The sequence below is a fragment of the Anas acuta genome, chromosome 2, assembly GCF_963932015.1.
Source record: "Anas acuta chromosome 2, bAnaAcu1.1, whole genome shotgun sequence".
Lineage (NCBI taxonomy): Eukaryota > Metazoa > Chordata > Aves > Anseriformes > Anatidae > Anas > Anas acuta.
In genome coordinates, this window is record NC_088980.1 from 83,252,657 (window position 1) to 83,270,645 (window position 17,989).

Below are 17,989 nucleotides of genomic sequence, written 5' to 3' on the forward strand. Positions count from 1 at the left end.
ATTGAGATTTTTTGTTTGGTTGTTTGTTTTAAATTTGCAGTAGTCTTGTGGTCTTTTCCTACAGTGCATATTATCTTTAACTTGTGACACGTTGCACTCTGAAGCAGATGATGTTGCTCCAGCACAAGAGACACCCTTGCCAAGGCAAACATTGCCGGACCATGAGAAATCTTGTTGAAGCAACACTTTTGGCTGTTTTTCAGAGGTTTAAGTTTGTCATTGTATTGTTAAATTGCCTCTGAAAAAATAATACCAGGATTCAAATGGGTGTAACAGAGCAGCTTTGCAAGGCTGCCATCATACCTTTACTGGAGCATAGCTTGAATAAACCACACCTTAAGTAAATGGGGGTAACATATGTAATGCTGGTCTTTATTCCCTAATGTTATGGTTATCACTTTGGCCTGTTTCAGATAAGAAGACAAGGCGGAATACAATTACTGGTGGACCTATTGGACCATCGGATGACAGAAGTCCACCGTAGTGCCTGTGGAGCTTTGAGAAACTTGGTATATGGGAAGGCAAATGATGACAACAAAATTGCTCTGAAAAACTGTGGTGGTATCCCAGCATTAGTACGGTTACTCCGCAAGACTACAGATTTGGAAATCAGAGAACTGGTCACAGGTTTGCATCTTTCGATATTTTTTGTTCAAACTCTATGCAGGCCTTACAAGCATCGATCTGTGGTGTGTGTCAGTAGCTCCATCAGTAACTTCTTGTTTCATTACCATCTTCCTTGCTGTAACAAAACACTTCAAAGACTCCTGGATGTGTGTAATGTATGAATAGCTTTATTCGATATTATGTAGTCTGTTCTCTGGGGCAGGCATGGTTTCCCATTACAGTTCCTGATGATTTTACTCTCAGCCATGAATGCTCTTGCAGGAGATGCTCCATATACAGATGTGGGATTGTGGGGCAGAATCCTACCATCAGCTGTGCTCTGTTCTCCATCCAGTCTAGTGTAGGGCTGCCCATGAAGAAGTCAGAATTTACTGAATTTTCTTAGACACTGTTAATGATTTCTTTTGTATTTCTTGTAGTGAGAAGGATGGTTTTGTTGTTGTTGCTTTCAAATTTTCTTAAGGCTTCGAAAGGAAAGTGGAAAAGCATGCTGGAGAGATGGACAGCATCCTCTTCTGAAGCTTTTTTTTTTTCTTCTGAAATTTGATATCATGCTATGTGATGTATATTAGATGTAGGATGTTCAGGTAGCGGTAAATTTTTTTGCTCACTAGAGTAAAATCCAGTGTTTTTAAGTTTGTTCAAGCTTTTTCCCTTATGAAATTTAGGTTTGTTTTTTACAGAAATACAGAAATGCTTTCAAACAGAACCAATCTGGAACATTTGGAGATTCCTTCCCCTTAAACTATCCTATTTAATATGCTAAAGAGAAGATGGATGGCTTTTTTGATCTTTTCAATTTCTGATTTCATTCTATTTGATTGCTAATGTCAATATGGTAATTAATGCTACAAATAAAAAATCTTAAGATCTTTTCATCATCCCATTTTACAGTGCCTGAATTTCCATTATGATTTTCCTACTACAATATGTGAAAAAAGTTCTCATTTCTGTCGTAGAAGTGTCAGAGTACACAGCATCACCTGTGCTTCTGCAGAAATTATTTAACCTGGTGGGTCAGGCCTCATTTAGGACACAATTGATAAGATTTCCATCCTTCAGTTGGCTCCTGATTCCATCCTTGAGGGTGTCTGCATAAACTCCACGGTGCTTATTAAATGTAGATTTTTATATTTGATTTCGTTTCTTGGTTACAACACCTATCACCTTGTACTCGTTAGGCAGGATTAATGGTGCAGAGATGCTGGGTTGCACAAGCTCTGATGGTGCCTCCTGCAGAGTGACAGAATTACTGACAGATCTAATAAAGTGTAACCACTGCTTCAGATTCAACATACTTGTTTGTCTCTTGGTTATGTTGTCTATGCCCCGGCTCTAGGGAACATTCTGTTCTTTTACTCTGCGAAATAAGTGGCAAACTGCTAATGAACATCAGCAGTACACTTCGGCAGTTTCAGTAGCAGCTTCCATGTTGTCTGTAGACAGAATACATAATGTCATCGGGTCATTCAAAGAAAAGATAATAAGCTACAGTTTACATTCCTTCCATTGCACAGTATGGTGTTAAATTTTTCTGAATTCCCACAGAAAGGATGTGTGTGCTGCGTGCCCTCAAGCTGTTACTGCTGAGAAGTTTAGGTGCCGACCGTCAGTGGTAGGAGCCAGCCTGTGTGTGGTTAGATGCAGCTAACGGGGACAGTAAGCATCAGGAGAGCTGGACGTCCATGGAAGGCACGCAGAGAGAAGTGACTGTGAGGAATGGAATGAGAGTTGTTGGTAGCTCAGGATTTCATTCCTGGGCCAGCTTTTGTTTTGTTTTTATTTGTTTGTTTTGTTTTAATTAGTCAGTACATCCCAGAAGGCCACCGTTTCCCCTGGCTGTGTCTGTGCCTTTCAGAATGCAAATCAGTAGCACTGGCTTTGAAAATGAAATCCTGATAGTGGTGATGTTCTGCAAAGCCCCTTTCCAAAGCCGTGCTTATAGCTGTACCTCTCATCCTCCGTCTCTTAGAAAACAGGCTGGAACTGTGCATCATAATCAGTTCTCCTTTGCTTTTTTGTGAAGTGTTACCGTGTGACAGCTGCCCCAGTTAGATTCCTTCCCTCTGTCTTTTCTGGGGAAGGAAGGATAACTCCTGCAGCAGCTGCCTCAGTAATAAAAAATATTTAACTTGGTGGTGGGCATGAGGGAAAACAAAAATTTCTCCTGCTTCCTGTCAGCTTTCTTGATTTGAGGTGGCAGGAAGATAATTATTTCAGTAGTGCCACCATAGCCTGAAGGAAGTACTGAGAAAATAATAGCAAATGGGTGTTTTAGAAGTAAACATAATACCTTGAGCCTTTCAATCCCATGTTCATTGTGCATCCTGTCTACATAAAGCTGTTCTCGTTTGTTAGTTCTGGAGAGGGCACAAAGTTCCTGCCTTAAGACGTCATATGGACTCTGCCAGCACAGCCTCTAAGTATTCCTCATGCATCTGTCCTCGGAGTGTTTCTCTTGGGTGGAGAAGTATCATTATCTCAGTTTTGCAGATGGGGAACTGAGCCTATCAGGTCTAAATGACCTGTCCAGAAATCTGGCAAGATGAAGGTGTGAATCACTTTGAGTAGGCACTTAGCAGCGAGGGAAGAAATATGGGCAGGAAATGTTTCTAGCAGCTCAATTTATCTGAACAGTAGCGAAGCATTCACTGCCTGCTTCAAGTACCGTGAAGCACATGCCCACCAAGGTGAAAGTTATGATATTAGTTCTTCCCTCAAACATGTACATTTTCTTCCTTCTTGTTGCTTCTCCCCAAGGAGCTTAGAATTTCAATTTCCAGCTATCTCAAGACTGGTTTTGCAAGGGTACTTAAACCTGCAAACCAGCTTTCTATCCTAGTAGCTCCTCGCTTTTCAACATTGCCCTTAGCACCATGTATGGCTTCTTCCATCTTTTTCTTCAGAAATTTCTTTCTGCTATAATCCCCCCAACACTTTTCACTTCTTCATTTATCTCATTGTTCTCCTTCGTAACAGAGGGCTTGGACAAATACTGAAAAACTTTACTAAGCTCAAATTTTTGAATTTGGCAAACTGAACCTTATTGCAGTGATACGTTTTCAAGACTTTTCATTACACGGAGCAAAAGGTTTCAGTGCAGGCTCCCAGCTCAAAGGTTTGAGAGAACTGGGCTGCCCAACTGTGATGAAATTAAATGGTGTTAATACCCATGCAGTACTTCTTGAAATACTGAAAGGTTCCTCTTTGAGAAACGCTTCCATAGCAACTGGTTTTTTTACTAGAAGAACCTGGGTAAAGTAACTGAGGTATAGCAAAAAAAATGGAAATGCTATGAAGAAGTGAAATACACTGATAAAAACAGGGTTTTCAGTAGGGCCTGCAGTGAGGAATCTGTAACCTCTGTCAATCTCCAGAGACTCAAGGAGAATCTGAATTGCAATGCCTTGTTTTGAGTACATCTGTAAATGAAAATCTATATAATCTGAATGCATCATGCTTAATTTAGCTGTTTTTTCACCCAAGCCCTGTGCTTCTATGTTCCACAATAGCTCCTGTTAATGGGAAAAAATAAAAGCCTTTTATTTTTAAGCAATTGTATGTTAACACTTTCCTAATAAATATAAATAGACAAGAACACAGTACAAAATTAGCACAGATTCTGCAGATGGTAGAAAAATGTTATCACTTCTTAATAATGACAATGCGTAGCTGATTGTGACTAAGCTTTTCTTTCCTGAGTTAATGTTAATTATGAACACTTTCATAAAATTCTATTTTAGCATTCTTCCTATTTGGTTTACTATTAGGAAAAAAAAAATAAAACAGAAAATAAAATAAAATAAAATAAAAGTAAGATGTGGTAGCAATAATAATGCAGGAATCTGGTAACTGGTTAGCTGTTTCAGATACAATGATGTGAACTCCTATTCTCTTAATTCTGACAAACAAAAATCCATCACCAGTGGAAGAGCTGTTTCTGCTTCATGAACATTAAGCTAGCTAAATTAGAAATAGCTCCTTTTAAACAGGATTCCTCTGTGGCTATATCAAAAGTTTTTTAACTGTATATACCATATTTGATTGAAAGATAAAAGTGGATGATCCACTTTTAGAAAGCACATGATGATAAAGAAATAAAGCTATAAATAATGATAGGGGAAATTATTTCTTACTTGTACTGGCAGCCAGCCTGCCGCTTACTTGGTTGACATTAAGGTGTCAGAGATTTAACTATTGTCTAGTGAAAATTAAAAAAAATCTGAAAATCATAATTTCACCCTTCAAAATTAAATAAGCACAAACTATGTAACACTATAAATATACACTGTATAGAAAGATATATGTAGTCCCAGTATATTTCATTCACATTTATATTCATTGAATTGAAAAACATACATTCTGTTCCTGCCAAAAATAAATATATAAAAAGTTTTGTACATTATATTTCTTTCAAAGAATTACTAGTTCCCCAAGTGTTGGCATATAGTAGGGTTGGACATGAAAAATTTTCATCTACTTCATGGGTTTTGGTTTCTATTATGTGTTTATGTTGTCTCTAATTTTAGCTCTGGACAATTTGCTTTTTGGCTTGGTTTGTCACCCCATATTACACAACATTATTATGTAGTTGTTTTATGCTGTATGTTGCATTTTTAGCATTTGCCAGATGTTTCAAATGAGGTGTTTATGAACTTACTGATACTCTGTCAGTGTTACTGAAAGCTATTATATGTTATCCTGCTTGTAACTACCTGGTTTGAGGTAACCACTGCAGTTTAAAATTCTTTGTGATTGCATACTGCTTATTAATAGGTGCATAAATTACCGGCAGGTTGGTCCGGAAACTCTGCAAGGTCTCTTTGAGGTTTGTATGTGTTTGTGCTAATCGGTGCAATAGCAAGTTAGTGAGCCTGCAGTGATGTGTAAAGCAAGTTTAAGGGAATATTCTGTTTAAATTGACCCTTTGGCTTATCTCAGTGGAAGCTTTATCGTGATTTTTATTTTCATTTTTTAGGCAATTGTGGGCTATTCTTTGGCATTTTCAACTTAATTGTACAATGTCAATTCTTCTGTTGGCAGTTCCCAAAGTCAAAGTAACATAATAGTGGCTGTTTCTTATTTGTGATGTTATTTTCTAATCGGACCTTTTGACATATTAGGCTTTAGATTTTGTATATGGTAAATAATATTTAACAATATTATGGCAAAGGACTGAGTATTTAGTACTTAGGATCTTGAAGAAGTTTATCGATTTAATAATTCCCTGAAAAAGTTCCCTTGACATTAGCTCAGTTACTGGAGTGTGTAAACACAGATGTGACATTTTATTGTGATGTAAACTTTCACTTAGAGGTGGCAACTATTTGTAGTCCTGTTGTACCTGGGAGATTTGATCTCAAGATGAATAAAAGGTGTTCTTTTTCACTCCCAGGAGATATTCCCACTGACTTGAGTAAAGAAAAACCAAACCCTTCTATTAGTTGTGCAGTTATAATATTTCTCCTTGATATATTTCTAAAAATCTATTATTTCCTTTTTTGTTGTTGTTCAGGTTTATACTAGATGTGCTCTTCCTGTGTCTAATGTATTAAGTGTTCCATTTATTAATTATATTTAAATGTTGTAATGAAGCAATGAAAGTATAAGGAAGCCTGGCCAGTGAGAGGTCTAAATAATTATCATCTCTTCACGTTTAATGTAAAAAGATAAGTAGGAAGGTATATATGTATAAGGTAGCTTTCAGAACCAAACAGAAGCTTTCAGCTTTACAGTAACTGAAAATCAGATCATGAAGATATAATATGTTTTAGGTTCACATATGTATGCTGGTTATCACAAACAGACAATTTGAAAAGTCACGTATGTGCTTAAGTTGTCGTGCTGGTATAACCATGATAATACCATTGCTAGAAGGTTGACATAAATTTGGTTCACTATATGCCTAGCTTAGCTAAGTTAATAAGACTGCCGAAAATAATTTTGGGCACGTAACTCTATGTAGTTAAAGAAAATGGAATCAATGAAGAAAGTTTACAAATGTCTTTTAAGATGCAGCTCTGTGAATTAGCTGCTTCTGCACCTCCAACATCCAATCACATTGTCCTGTCAATCATGGAAATTAGAAAGGGGATGTGTGGAAATAGATAACCGCTAGCATAAAACACAACTTTCAGAAGCATTTGTTTTGATTTGGGCAATAAAAGGCATTAATTCATTTCTTGTTTAGCTTCTCCTCTGCAGATATGCAAATTCCCTGTAATAACTTTAAAGAAGTTCTTAGAAGAACTTACCAAGCACAGAAGCAGGTGACTTACAAACTCTGTTTACCTTTCTTACACTCAACAACTGCAAAGACTGTGGAAGAGAAAAATGGAATCAAAAAAACTTCTAAAATTTTCTTAAGGGTACTTTTATTTTTTTTTAATATTAGGTTTAGGATAAAATTCACAGTTTTCAAATCTACTTGCTTAGCCACTTAAATTTGCTTTTATGTTTAAAAGTTAAAGGCATTTTCTTCAAAAGGGAGATTTGACAGGTACTATCTCTAATCTTTCCTGCTGTTTCGTTAAATGAATGTAATTGTAACTACAGTTTCCTAGCAAAATCAATTTTAAAAGTTGATTAAATCTTTTTGTACTAATTTACCTCTGATTTGGAGTTTTAAATGATATACGTTTTCAACATTAATAAAATTATTTCTGGGCTGAAAATTCATATCTGTTTATGTTGGATCAAAGCCAATGGCTGAAAGAGGAATTACACAGTATAGTTTTACTGATATTTCTTTTCTTTGAGCACAGAAGCCTTTCTAGTTCACCAAGTTACCTAATAATTTGACTCTCCATCATTGTTTGAGACAGTTGTATACAAGATATTCTTCAACCTCCTTCTTCCCTGAGCTCTGTGAGTCAGTAAGAATTTCATATAAAATGCCAAACTCCTTGAAATCTGCAAATTTTGGGTTGCAGTAAAAGCATGAATTTCATAGCAGAAACTTTACATATTATACTTTATGGCTCTTTCTGTTACATTTGAAAAGATATTATGAGGTGAAAGGGAAGCCAAGGATTTGTTGCATGCAGAAAAGTAATTGCTGCTACTATTTTAATAAAATTAGCATGTAACACAATTATGCAGAAGTAAAACCAATAAAGGCCTGCAGAAGTGGTGAAATGGAGAAATGTTATTGTACATTACAGTACAATTCTACAGTCTGATGATGCTTAAATTTTGGATTTTTTGTCACCTACAGAAAACATTGTATTTCTAGAAATGCAGGAGAGATTTCCAAACAGACACAGGGAAGGAATTAGTTGACACCAGTTACTGTGGCACAAAGTCCTTGTCCTGACAAGCCATCACACACCAGGGAAGGAGAAGGCGGCGCTGCTCGTATTTGTAAGTTGTTGGGAAGCTGATTTCCAGCCTGTGGGCTACAGCATCACCAACAAATTGCAGCACCGCTCAAAACACATTCCGTTTGTAGCTCATCTGTAATGGCAAATCTAAAAGTAATTTAATAAATTGTGTAATTTTGCCTCAGAAATGATGCTGTCTGATCAAATAATACTTATGCAAACAATATTGACAGTTTCAGTGGAATAATTTTCTACAAAATCTATTACAATTTGCTGTCTAATTATAAAACAGCTTTTCCCCCCTTTCTCAATAAGCTGTCACTATTCTGGCCCTGAAAATGGCGAAACCCACTGATAAGATTTGTTGTTTTCATGAAGAGTCATTCTCAACTTTTTCTGAATGATCAGATGAACTCATTCACCCCTGCTGTTACCGATTAAATATGGAATGGGTTTTAAACAGATGCTGTCCAAAATCTTCCGCTCTGCTTTCTTAGTGACAGGCCAGGGCACTGATCTGGTGTGTCAGTTACACTCCGTGTGTCACTGTGGGCACGGATGGAGCTGTGACACAAAGCCTTCCTCAAGCTGACGGTGTCACTCTTCTTCAAGACAAATGGGGGGAGTCACGATGACTCCACAGCTTCCTGAGGTCTCGGCTGACAGCACTGCGATGTCCACAATGGGCAAGTCCCTCACTGCCCTGCCTCAGGGTGTGCTTGGGGCTGCTTCCACAGCTCAAGGCCCTCCTGGAGCAAAGTCAGCATCAGGGAGGCAGCAGGCCCCTGCCCACCAGGCCACGGCTGCCACTGCCATGACCTGCACCATGGCACAGCCTGAGGCCCTGCGCCGCCAGCTCCCTGCTGCGCTTACTCAGTTGTCCTGAATTTACCACACCTGGTCCTAGCCCACAGCCCAAGGTGCTCCTTCCTTGCATGCCTTTCCTCTCTAGAATTGGAGTAACTCACATACGAACCAAACTGAACTTTCAAGGCACAATTGGAAATAATCATCTCTTCCTTGTACAATCAGGGAGACGCATCTTCTATGCAATTTCTTCTGTGAAACTCATTCAGGTTATTCATATGGCAATGAAAGGGACAGAATTCATAATTTGCTTGCTAATATACTACAAGAAGCGTTTTCGTATTTACTTTTTTTTAATTTGGTCAAATCTAAGTTTAAGATGAAATATCAAACAAGACAATCTGGAGTGATAAATAGAGGACATCTGTTGCAGCATATGGCTTGACGTAACAGCTGCATTGAACTTCTTCAGCAAGTAGTAATCCTTTGGAAAAAATCAGCTTGGCATATAATTTTGATGCCCCTGCCTGAATGATGGAGTTTTAAAACACTTGCAGTTCAAAAGGACTCTGTAGTTTGAAGTGTTTGTGTTTGCAACACAGAAAGCTTACATTTTCTTTTTAAAATATTTTGAGATAGACAAACAAACAAAGACAAACAAAGAAAAAAGTTAACTAAATTGAGGATAAGCTGAAACATTTTATTTTGTGATGGAGTTGCTTTTTTTCATTGTGGCCAAGCAAAGTTTATTTTTTATTTTAGGCCAACTTCCCTTCAATAATCTGTATTTCAATCCTGTCTCATCTTGTATATCAATTTTAAGATATGGCTTGTGGTTTTTTTTGAATAATTGTACACTGAGCTTTCCATTTTGCATGTAGCTATGACTTTATAGACAGGTCTTACTTTGTAAATGGTTCTTATGAGAAAGGACTTTAGTACCTAGAGCTTTAATTTGATGTTCATTTTCAAGTATAACACTTCTATCTTAGAGTCTATTACAAAACATACATTTGAATTGTGGGTGTTCTAAAAAAATCTTCTGTAAAATACATGTTTAAACACTGAAAAAAAAAAAATCTTCCCATCTATTTATGTATGCTTGTTTGATTTCCTTGTTTTCTAACAGGGGATTTGGTTGAGAATGGTATTGTCATTATGCATTAGGGTGAAATTTTGTTTGAACATAGTCTATTTTTCTGTGTTTCTCTCATTTAGAATTAAGTGCTTTTGATTTGGTTTCTGTGTTTTATGGCAGTAATATGGGACCAGTTCAATTTCATCAGTTAGGGACATAAATAAAAAAGCCAGAACCAGTGGTCTTTCCATAGTAACTAAATTCAACTCTTCTAGTAATTCCTCTGCTGTCTGACATTAAAGCTAATACCTGTCTAACTTTCTTGTCCAATAATTCTTCCCTTACAAAGTTGGATGTTATTTTAAAGTGTACAGCAGAGAGAGAGAAGTAATGCTAGGTCAAAGTTCAGTCCTGCGACAAGTATACAGACTTCTTCAGTTAATGCAATAGCATTTGGACAGAATTTGTTCAGCAAAGTGTGTGTAAACAATAATAAAATCAGTCCTTCAGGTTTTAGTAGAAACCCATATTTAATTTTGGAATGAAAAGAGCAGTAATTAAGAAGGACAGAGGGAAAGAGTTAGCTTTTCAGAATAAATGCTTATAATTACTGTTCAGTTAAGATCAAGCTTGTATTTGTTTGTAAATTAAAAAAAAATAAAAATAAAAATCTTTATACTCTGTCCAGGAAAGTTTTTGCTTTGTAAGGCTGTGAATGGCTGCAGAAGGGAAAGAACTGAACTGCCTGCAGCTTCACTTTCTGTTCCATGGACTTGTGACTGCTTATGACTTTCACCAAAACCCATTCTTTCTCAATTTGCACTTTTCATGGGCCATCTGATGCACAGGTACATAGAAAACCACCTTTGTGCATTTACATGCATGTACTGAATTACATGAAGGTCCTCATAAGGTAGTCATACATTAACCAGTTAAAATACTATTTCAAGAAAATTAGTGAAGCTTCCTTCTCTGTCATGCCAACTTTGATTATTCATTTATTTATTTATTATGAAGTGCTCTTGTAAGGAGCTATCTTACGAGCTCTGAATTATTCAGGTGACAGAGTTCAAGTGGCCATTTATGTTGTTTTTTTTCACCTGTCAAAAGGCTGTTACTTATCAGTTCCTGATGGTTGAGCTAGCTGTGTAGTATTCTTGCACTTAGCATAAAGAAATGATGCAGTGGTCAATGTTTGACATCTTTTATGTACATCAGTTAAGTTTTCCTGAAGTGTAGGGTGGCTCCTGTGCTTCTTAAACACCAGTTGCATTTAAAGAGATGTGCATTTCTCAGTAGGATAAGTGATTTCTTCTCTGCCCTGAACTCAACAGAACTGATCTAATGCATACAGAGCCCACACCCTGCTGCCATGGAGCTGATCAGCTCTGCTGAGCAACATTACAATTACAAGGGGCTCTTGAGCATCAAAGCTGCAGTAAGAGCCAGTAAGTGACTTTTCTAGCACTTGAGAGCTTGGGGTAGAAGATGCTTTTCCTAAGGGCACCAGCAAAAGATCCCTTGTGCTTAGCTTCTCAGCAGGGTATTTAGCTCTCAGATTTCAATCTGATTTGTTATATGCGTAACTCCCTGAAGTACCAGCACGCCTTCAGCTTATAAACAAACAGCCTGCCAAAGCCCTACTCACTCTTACTGTGAGGCAGGCAGGGTCTCAACTCTACCAAATCAGACCCTGCATCAGACCATGACCAAACTATTAAACTAAGATAGAAATAAAAGCCTGGATGAGTTGGAAGACTTAGATTTTTATTTTTCACAAAGAATATTCAATAAGCCAAGTCTTATAAGTTTAAGGCTGCCTTAAACATACCAAATAGAGAAAAATCAAAGGTCTTTTTTTCCCAATAACACTTGTTTACTTACAGTCCTTGTAACGATTTGGTGACATACTTCTCCTGCAGCAGTCAGAAATAAAATCTGTAGTAGCAGTGTGGGACAGACAATAGTTTTGGTAAAAGCTGACTTTTCCAGTTTCTTGGTTTCCATGTAAGTAGTCTAAGTTGTTGTATAGGCTTTATATACATATAAAAGTCATAATTTGAGGTGGCATTAGAGTATACATGGAATAAGTGTTTAGATTTTCCTGATTTTGCACATAGTCTCTTGCTAGGATGGTATTTTTGCATGGAATTATATTATCTCTATTTTCTTAACTTTGAGTGGAATAAGGATAATACCTGTCTAATCAGGTCATTTTTTATATCTGTGTCTATAGATCAATATTTATGAATACCAGTTCTGAGTAAAACACTGCCTGAAAAATCTGTTGAAGATTTTAGTCAGGTTGAGTTTGAGCTCCCAATCTAAAGACAGTGTTTTTTTATGTTCAGACTGCTCCATTAAATTGTCTTAAAATTTTAAAAAATATTTTGCTTTGCTCCTTTCAGTTAAATGATGTTCTATATTTTGCAGTAGCTTAAATTAATTTGATTTATGCTGAAAGCAGTGCTGTTTCTAAGCAGAAGGCATAGTGGATATACACTGTCTGCTTAGCAGCAGTAATATCCCATTGGATATTACTGGACTGTGTTGGTCTTTTCTTCAGTCTAGACTTTGACTTCAATCTAGACTTCAGCTAAGAGAAAGATAAATCAAAGCTTTCTGGTCTCTGTACTCAGTTCCCTCTTCCAATGGCAACAAATTTAAATCACTTTAATTAAGATCTGTGTGTAGTTTTCCTTATGAACCGCATCTGTACAGTCAAAAGATCCCAGGGGGACATACATGTTAAGGTATATATGGAATCAATCATCGTTAAGGTCCTTTCCAACCCAAACCATTCTGTGATTCTGTGCTATATTTCTGATTTGCCGGCATACATATTTCTGCAAAGGATGGCAACAAAACAAAACTGGTAATAGGAACCCATATGATTTTGTTCTAGTGGAAGAACTAAGAATTATACTGATTTGTAACTTAAGATGAAGCTCTTCAGCTATGCATAATTTAAAAGAAATAGGGCAGGATTGGTGTTACCACATTAGAGAGAAAGAGAGAACAAAAGAACCTGCATAGTGGCCACTGATGCCAGTAATTGAGTTAAAACCCTTTTAGCTATTTGTAGCGAGTTGTAAAACAGCTTTTAAAAATGTTGGTTACAACATTTTTCAAAATTTTTAAAATTTGATTGTTGTTGTCTGTGAAAGGCCTTCTTAGGAAAGATCATTTCTCTCAAGTTTGTTAAACAACCTGTTGAACCTAGTAAATGCATGTCCTTTGATAAGCTCTTCCAGAAGATTTATCTTGGTACAGCAAGATCTCCATAGCAAGCTTTCCAGTAGACTCTTTTGAAGAGTCCTTCATCTGATGTCTGCAGACTGGTAATTGGTACTCAGACCCCAAATCCATCTTCCAGCTGGATTGCTTTCAGTACAAGTTTCTCACGTTTAAACTCAAAATGAGATTGCAAGATGCTTTTTCTGTGGTCTTCAATTCTTTTTATGTAAGGATGAAAGCTTCAACCTTCAAATAAACATGATCAGTCTGGTGCGGCTATTTTTCACTTTCTGTGCAGCATTCAGCAGAAACTGAAGTGGCTTGCAAATAAACAGGGAGACAGAATGCCTCCTTTCAGTGTATTACAACCTTAAATGCAAGGAGGAGATAAGGTATGACGAACACAAGCGATGGAGTAAAGAGATGTTCAGCATTGATCTGACCAGTTCCTTATTTCCTCTCCCCTCACAAAAGTCATTCTACAGATGGTAAGCTATATTGAGTTAAATGATTAGGTTGGATTAACAACTCTTCCAATCCATATTCAGCAGGGTAGGTTCCACTATTCTTCATGAGTCATTGATACTCCGAGTTCAGTCCCTTCTCCTCCTATGAGCAGCTGATAGCATACAAATATTTAGGGGGCAGTCAAGGCACCTTGAGTGCTATTTCAGACTTGCTTGTTGTGCTTGGAAAGCCAATTTAGTCAGGGCTTTTAGTCAGAGCAAGGTGGCAAATGATCTCTATGATTAACTCCTTACTGTAGTCTTAAAAGGGAATGTAATGCATATGGGCTGTGTTCAGTCATATGGACCAGAGGTAGGTCCACATTGGGAGGTGCCTCAGGTAAAAGATTTTAATGTTTTCTTCCTGCCTATTGGAAAGTCTGAGGAAGGGGTTATCTTCTTTGTCTCCATATAAATCAACTCCAGGTTCTTCTGAGAAAAAGTAATGGGCAATGAATTCCCAATTCCCTTTATAACTCTAAAGCCTTTAATTAAGGAAGGGTACAAGGAGGCACTTAAAATGCCAACCTCAGCAAGCAGCAGAGTCCACCAGCTGAGAAAATAAAATATAACTTGTCAGAATTAAATTGTTTCATCATTAATGTAGTTGGTAGCATTCAAAAACTTAAAATTAGGTAAAAGGCATTGTTACAGCACAGAAGATTATCTTATAGTTTTAAACTGTGCGTGAGATTCAACAACTTCAAAGACTGTCAGACTTACCGGGCAGTGCTGTTTTGTTTAACTCTACCTTATGTCGTAATCATTTAGGAGAGCACAGAACAGCTGAATCAAGTCTGGTGATCCCTTCATTCTGTTACTGTGAAGGTTTTATTTCCAGTTAGTGAAATCAGACCCTGTTTTCTGGCTCTTGAATGAACGAGTAGGTTTTTATATGGAGCTGGCCAGTTCCTATGGAACTTTATTGAGCAAAAGCTCTTGTGTGCAGTATCAAGAGCATTTAAAGTAGAAAACATGGGAACAAAGATTAAGTTTACGTGACTTTACTTCTAATTAGTAAGAACCTAGTGAATAACAGATAGTACGTACATAAAAATTCTTAAGCATTTTGTTAGAAAGAGCTCTTATTTTTGATTCTTCTGTATATTTTTTTCTGCTTCTTCAGTTTATGACTAGTTCTTGAAGCCCAAAGTGCTGTTTTGTTACCATCAAAGAACTCTTCTCTGCTTCAGATCTGAAACAGGACTTCTTCACAAAGAAGCAACACGTTGCCTTGCATAAGTATTAGATCAGACCTTGGAGAGGGAAGGATTTGCATACCATTTACACCTATCTAGATAAATGTTAAAAAAAAAAAAAAAAGACAACTACATTGTTTTTTATACTGAATAAACCCACAGAATACTAGGTATTTCAGGAACAGTAGATGTGCCAATGAAGCTTACCAAGAACAGGTTATAGATAAGTGAATCTCAATATCATTCTGTTTCCTTTAATTCCTTTTAATACTGTATTTGTTTTCATAAAGGCATTCATAGCAGAAATCAAACAAAGATTCTTTTCCTTTTAAAGTAACAAGTGGAAAAAAAAAAAAAAGAGCAGTATTCTTATTTCTGTTGTTTGTTTTTTTTTGTTTTATCTAGCTAAAATCTGACAGTTTCGGTCTGTTTACCATATACAGATGATTTTAAGTTGGACTTTTATTGGTATGCTAAGCAAAATTTTTTATTAAAATGCAAAACTGCCTTTATATACGGTTCTGTATAAAATAATTAAAACATGAAGTTGTATAACTGAAACAGCCTTCCTGTAGAAGTAATTAATTTTAAAGGGAAACCAAAAAAAGTAGGTTGATTCCTGTTAATTATACTTCTCCTTCAACACAGAGAATGCTAAAGAAAGCCTGGAGCAAGTAGTGTTCTTGCTGCTTATATTTATAAATGTTTGAGCCCACGTTCTCAGGTCTTTAGCAGTTTCCACCCACCATCACTCCCTTTGCTTTTTCATAGTGTAATTTAATGTTCATATTTGCAACCTTGGTGATTATGTATGTATGGTGATTATAATATTTTGCATTGTTGGTTCAAGACATGAAAGTGATACAGGCAAAACTGAATTTGTCCCTCAAGGCTAGCTGTCAAGCCAGGCTACTGTTTCCATGGGAAGGAAAGTAAGAATGAACTGAGGCCTAGCTCTGAGAAATTTCCAGTGGTTCTGTGACAATTTGTATATTTAAGGCTGTATTCCTATCGTGAAAGTGTTCAGGTATCATTCAACCCCATTTACAATGCAGATTTTTTTTTTCTTTTGACAAGAACAGCTTCATTATGAGCAACAATAATGTGGTTTGGTGTTGCTATTTGTTTTTGAATCTAAAACTATTAAATCTTTTTTTTTTTTTTTTTAAATGTGTTAATTATTAGTCATTTGGTTTTTTTGTTTTTTGTTTTTTGTTTTCAGGAGTTCTCTGGAATCTATCCTCCTGTGATGCACTGAAAATGCCAATCATCCAGGATGCCCTTGCAGTGTTGACCAATGCAGTGATCATCCCTCACTCTGGATGGGAAAACTCTCCGCTCCAGGATGATCACAAAATACAACTTCATTCATCACAGGTGCTGCGCAATGCCACTGGGTGCCTAAGGTGAGTACTGCAAAACATTTGCTTTGCCTGAATCATACTGCTTTATCTTGAATTGTTTCCCATTCTTAGGCACCTGTAAAATACATAATTTGTCCATCAGCAATGAAGATGACTTTCAGTGCAGTAAACTTCAAGTCTGAAATTAATTAGAATACAAGCTTCAGGCCATTCTAAAACAATCTCTAGAAGTTTGCCATTTTTCTTTTTCTTAATGGCTTTGACCAATCTTCTCATCAAAGTTTGTATATTACAGATGTTTTTTTCTTTGTAGATTTTTCCTATTCCCCCAGTTGCTTAAGTGAAGCCAGTATATTGTCACTATTACATCCAATTTAATTAAAATAAAAAGTAATTAAGATGCTTAAAGAAAGTAACATGCCTTAAAAGTTCCCGATGCCATTGGTAAAGTTCTGACAAATACATCAAGTACATTTTTTCTGCTCTGTGAAGATGAAAGTTGGAGTGGAATAAGAGACGAACCAGTTTAACATCGTGCAACCAACATACCTAAATAGATCCTTAGAAAATATGGTATGTATTTATATTTATATACCAAATGCGTATATGCAACACCAAATTACACTTACATAAACATATGCAACGTGACCTATCTATTCCTAAAAGTCACTGTAGAGACTGAAAATAGGATGAATAAGAAGAGTTTCAGTTGTGACAAAACCTTACAAAAGGATTGACTCATAGGAATTTCTGAATTCCAATCCATATTAGTGCATTTATATGCTTTAACTTATGAGACAAGTTCTCTAAGTGTTGTGTTTTTCTTTTTTTTCTACATGTATAATAGAGATTCTGTAATCTATCTCAGAGACATGTTATGAAGATTAATTAGTTAATATTTTTACATACATCACAGGAAATTTGTTAGGTGAGTAGTATTTATCAATGATACAACGTGTTGTATGTTGCATATAAATCAGAAACCCATCAGATAAAGGTAAATCAAAAAAACATTATTTGATTAGGAGGCAAATAAAATATCAATGTTTTATTATGTAAGTATGTCAAGCACCTTTTTCTCCTTGTGCTTTTCATCAGATGAACTATCTTCCTTTCAGAAATGAAATATGAAAAGTTTAAGGGAAAAACTAATAACTATTACTATTGATTGTTTATATGTAATCAGAAGAGAATGAAATACAGAGGGTAATAATTTATTGAAAATATACTTGTATTGGACTTAAATACAGGTATGTATATGCACATATCAGCTATAACAGGTTGTGTGTTTGTAGCTAGGTATTTGTATCTGAGTTATATTAATTTTGAAGAGTTTTGAAAAGAGTTTTGTTTGAAAAGAGTTTTGTTCTATACAAAACATTCAAGTCCCGAGAAAAAAAAGGTTGCTCGTATCACTGTGGCAGAAGTCATTCCATAAGGACTAGTCCCATGTAATACTTCTCACACTTCTGATGTTTAATCTGTCTCAGTTAACAAGCTGCCTCTGTAAGAAATGTCCTTTATAAATTTGGGCCTTCACTGTGCCCCCTCCCTAAACATGCATGTTCAGTGTTGGTCTCCTGACGCCACGATCTGTCTTCCTGTTAACTTTTCCCAACTGCTTCTCCCATCCTTGTTCCTGCAAACCTCAGTTCTTCCCACCTGGTAGTTGTTGGATTCATTGCACATTGGTCTTGAAATCTTTCTTTCTTTCTTTCTTTTCTTTTTGTGAGTGTATGTGCACGCCCATTTGCAAACTGATGTGAGCTTACTGTAGCCTGCACTCTGGGTCAGCCTGAGGACTTGTGGCCACACGAGAATGGTACGTTGCCTGACACAGTATATTTAC

General features: G+C 36.5%; 1 protein-coding gene across 9 annotated transcripts in view; it reads left to right on the top strand.

Moving 5' to 3' along the window:
• The window catches only part of CTNND2 (catenin delta 2), a 645,736-nt gene that overhangs the window by 499,055 nt on the left and 128,692 nt on the right, over positions 1 to 17,989 (top strand). For all 9 annotated transcript variants that reach the window (XR_011092756.1, XM_068670993.1, XM_068670989.1 and 6 more), the window contains 2 exons: positions 414 to 627; positions 15,999 to 16,182. Coding sequence is in view for 8 of the 9 variants with exons in the window: in XM_068670993.1 (XP_068527094.1) it covers positions 414 to 627; positions 15,999 to 16,182 (398 nt within the window). In the remaining variant the exon portion in view is untranslated. The remainder of the gene's footprint in view (positions 1 to 413; positions 628 to 15,998; positions 16,183 to 17,989) is intronic.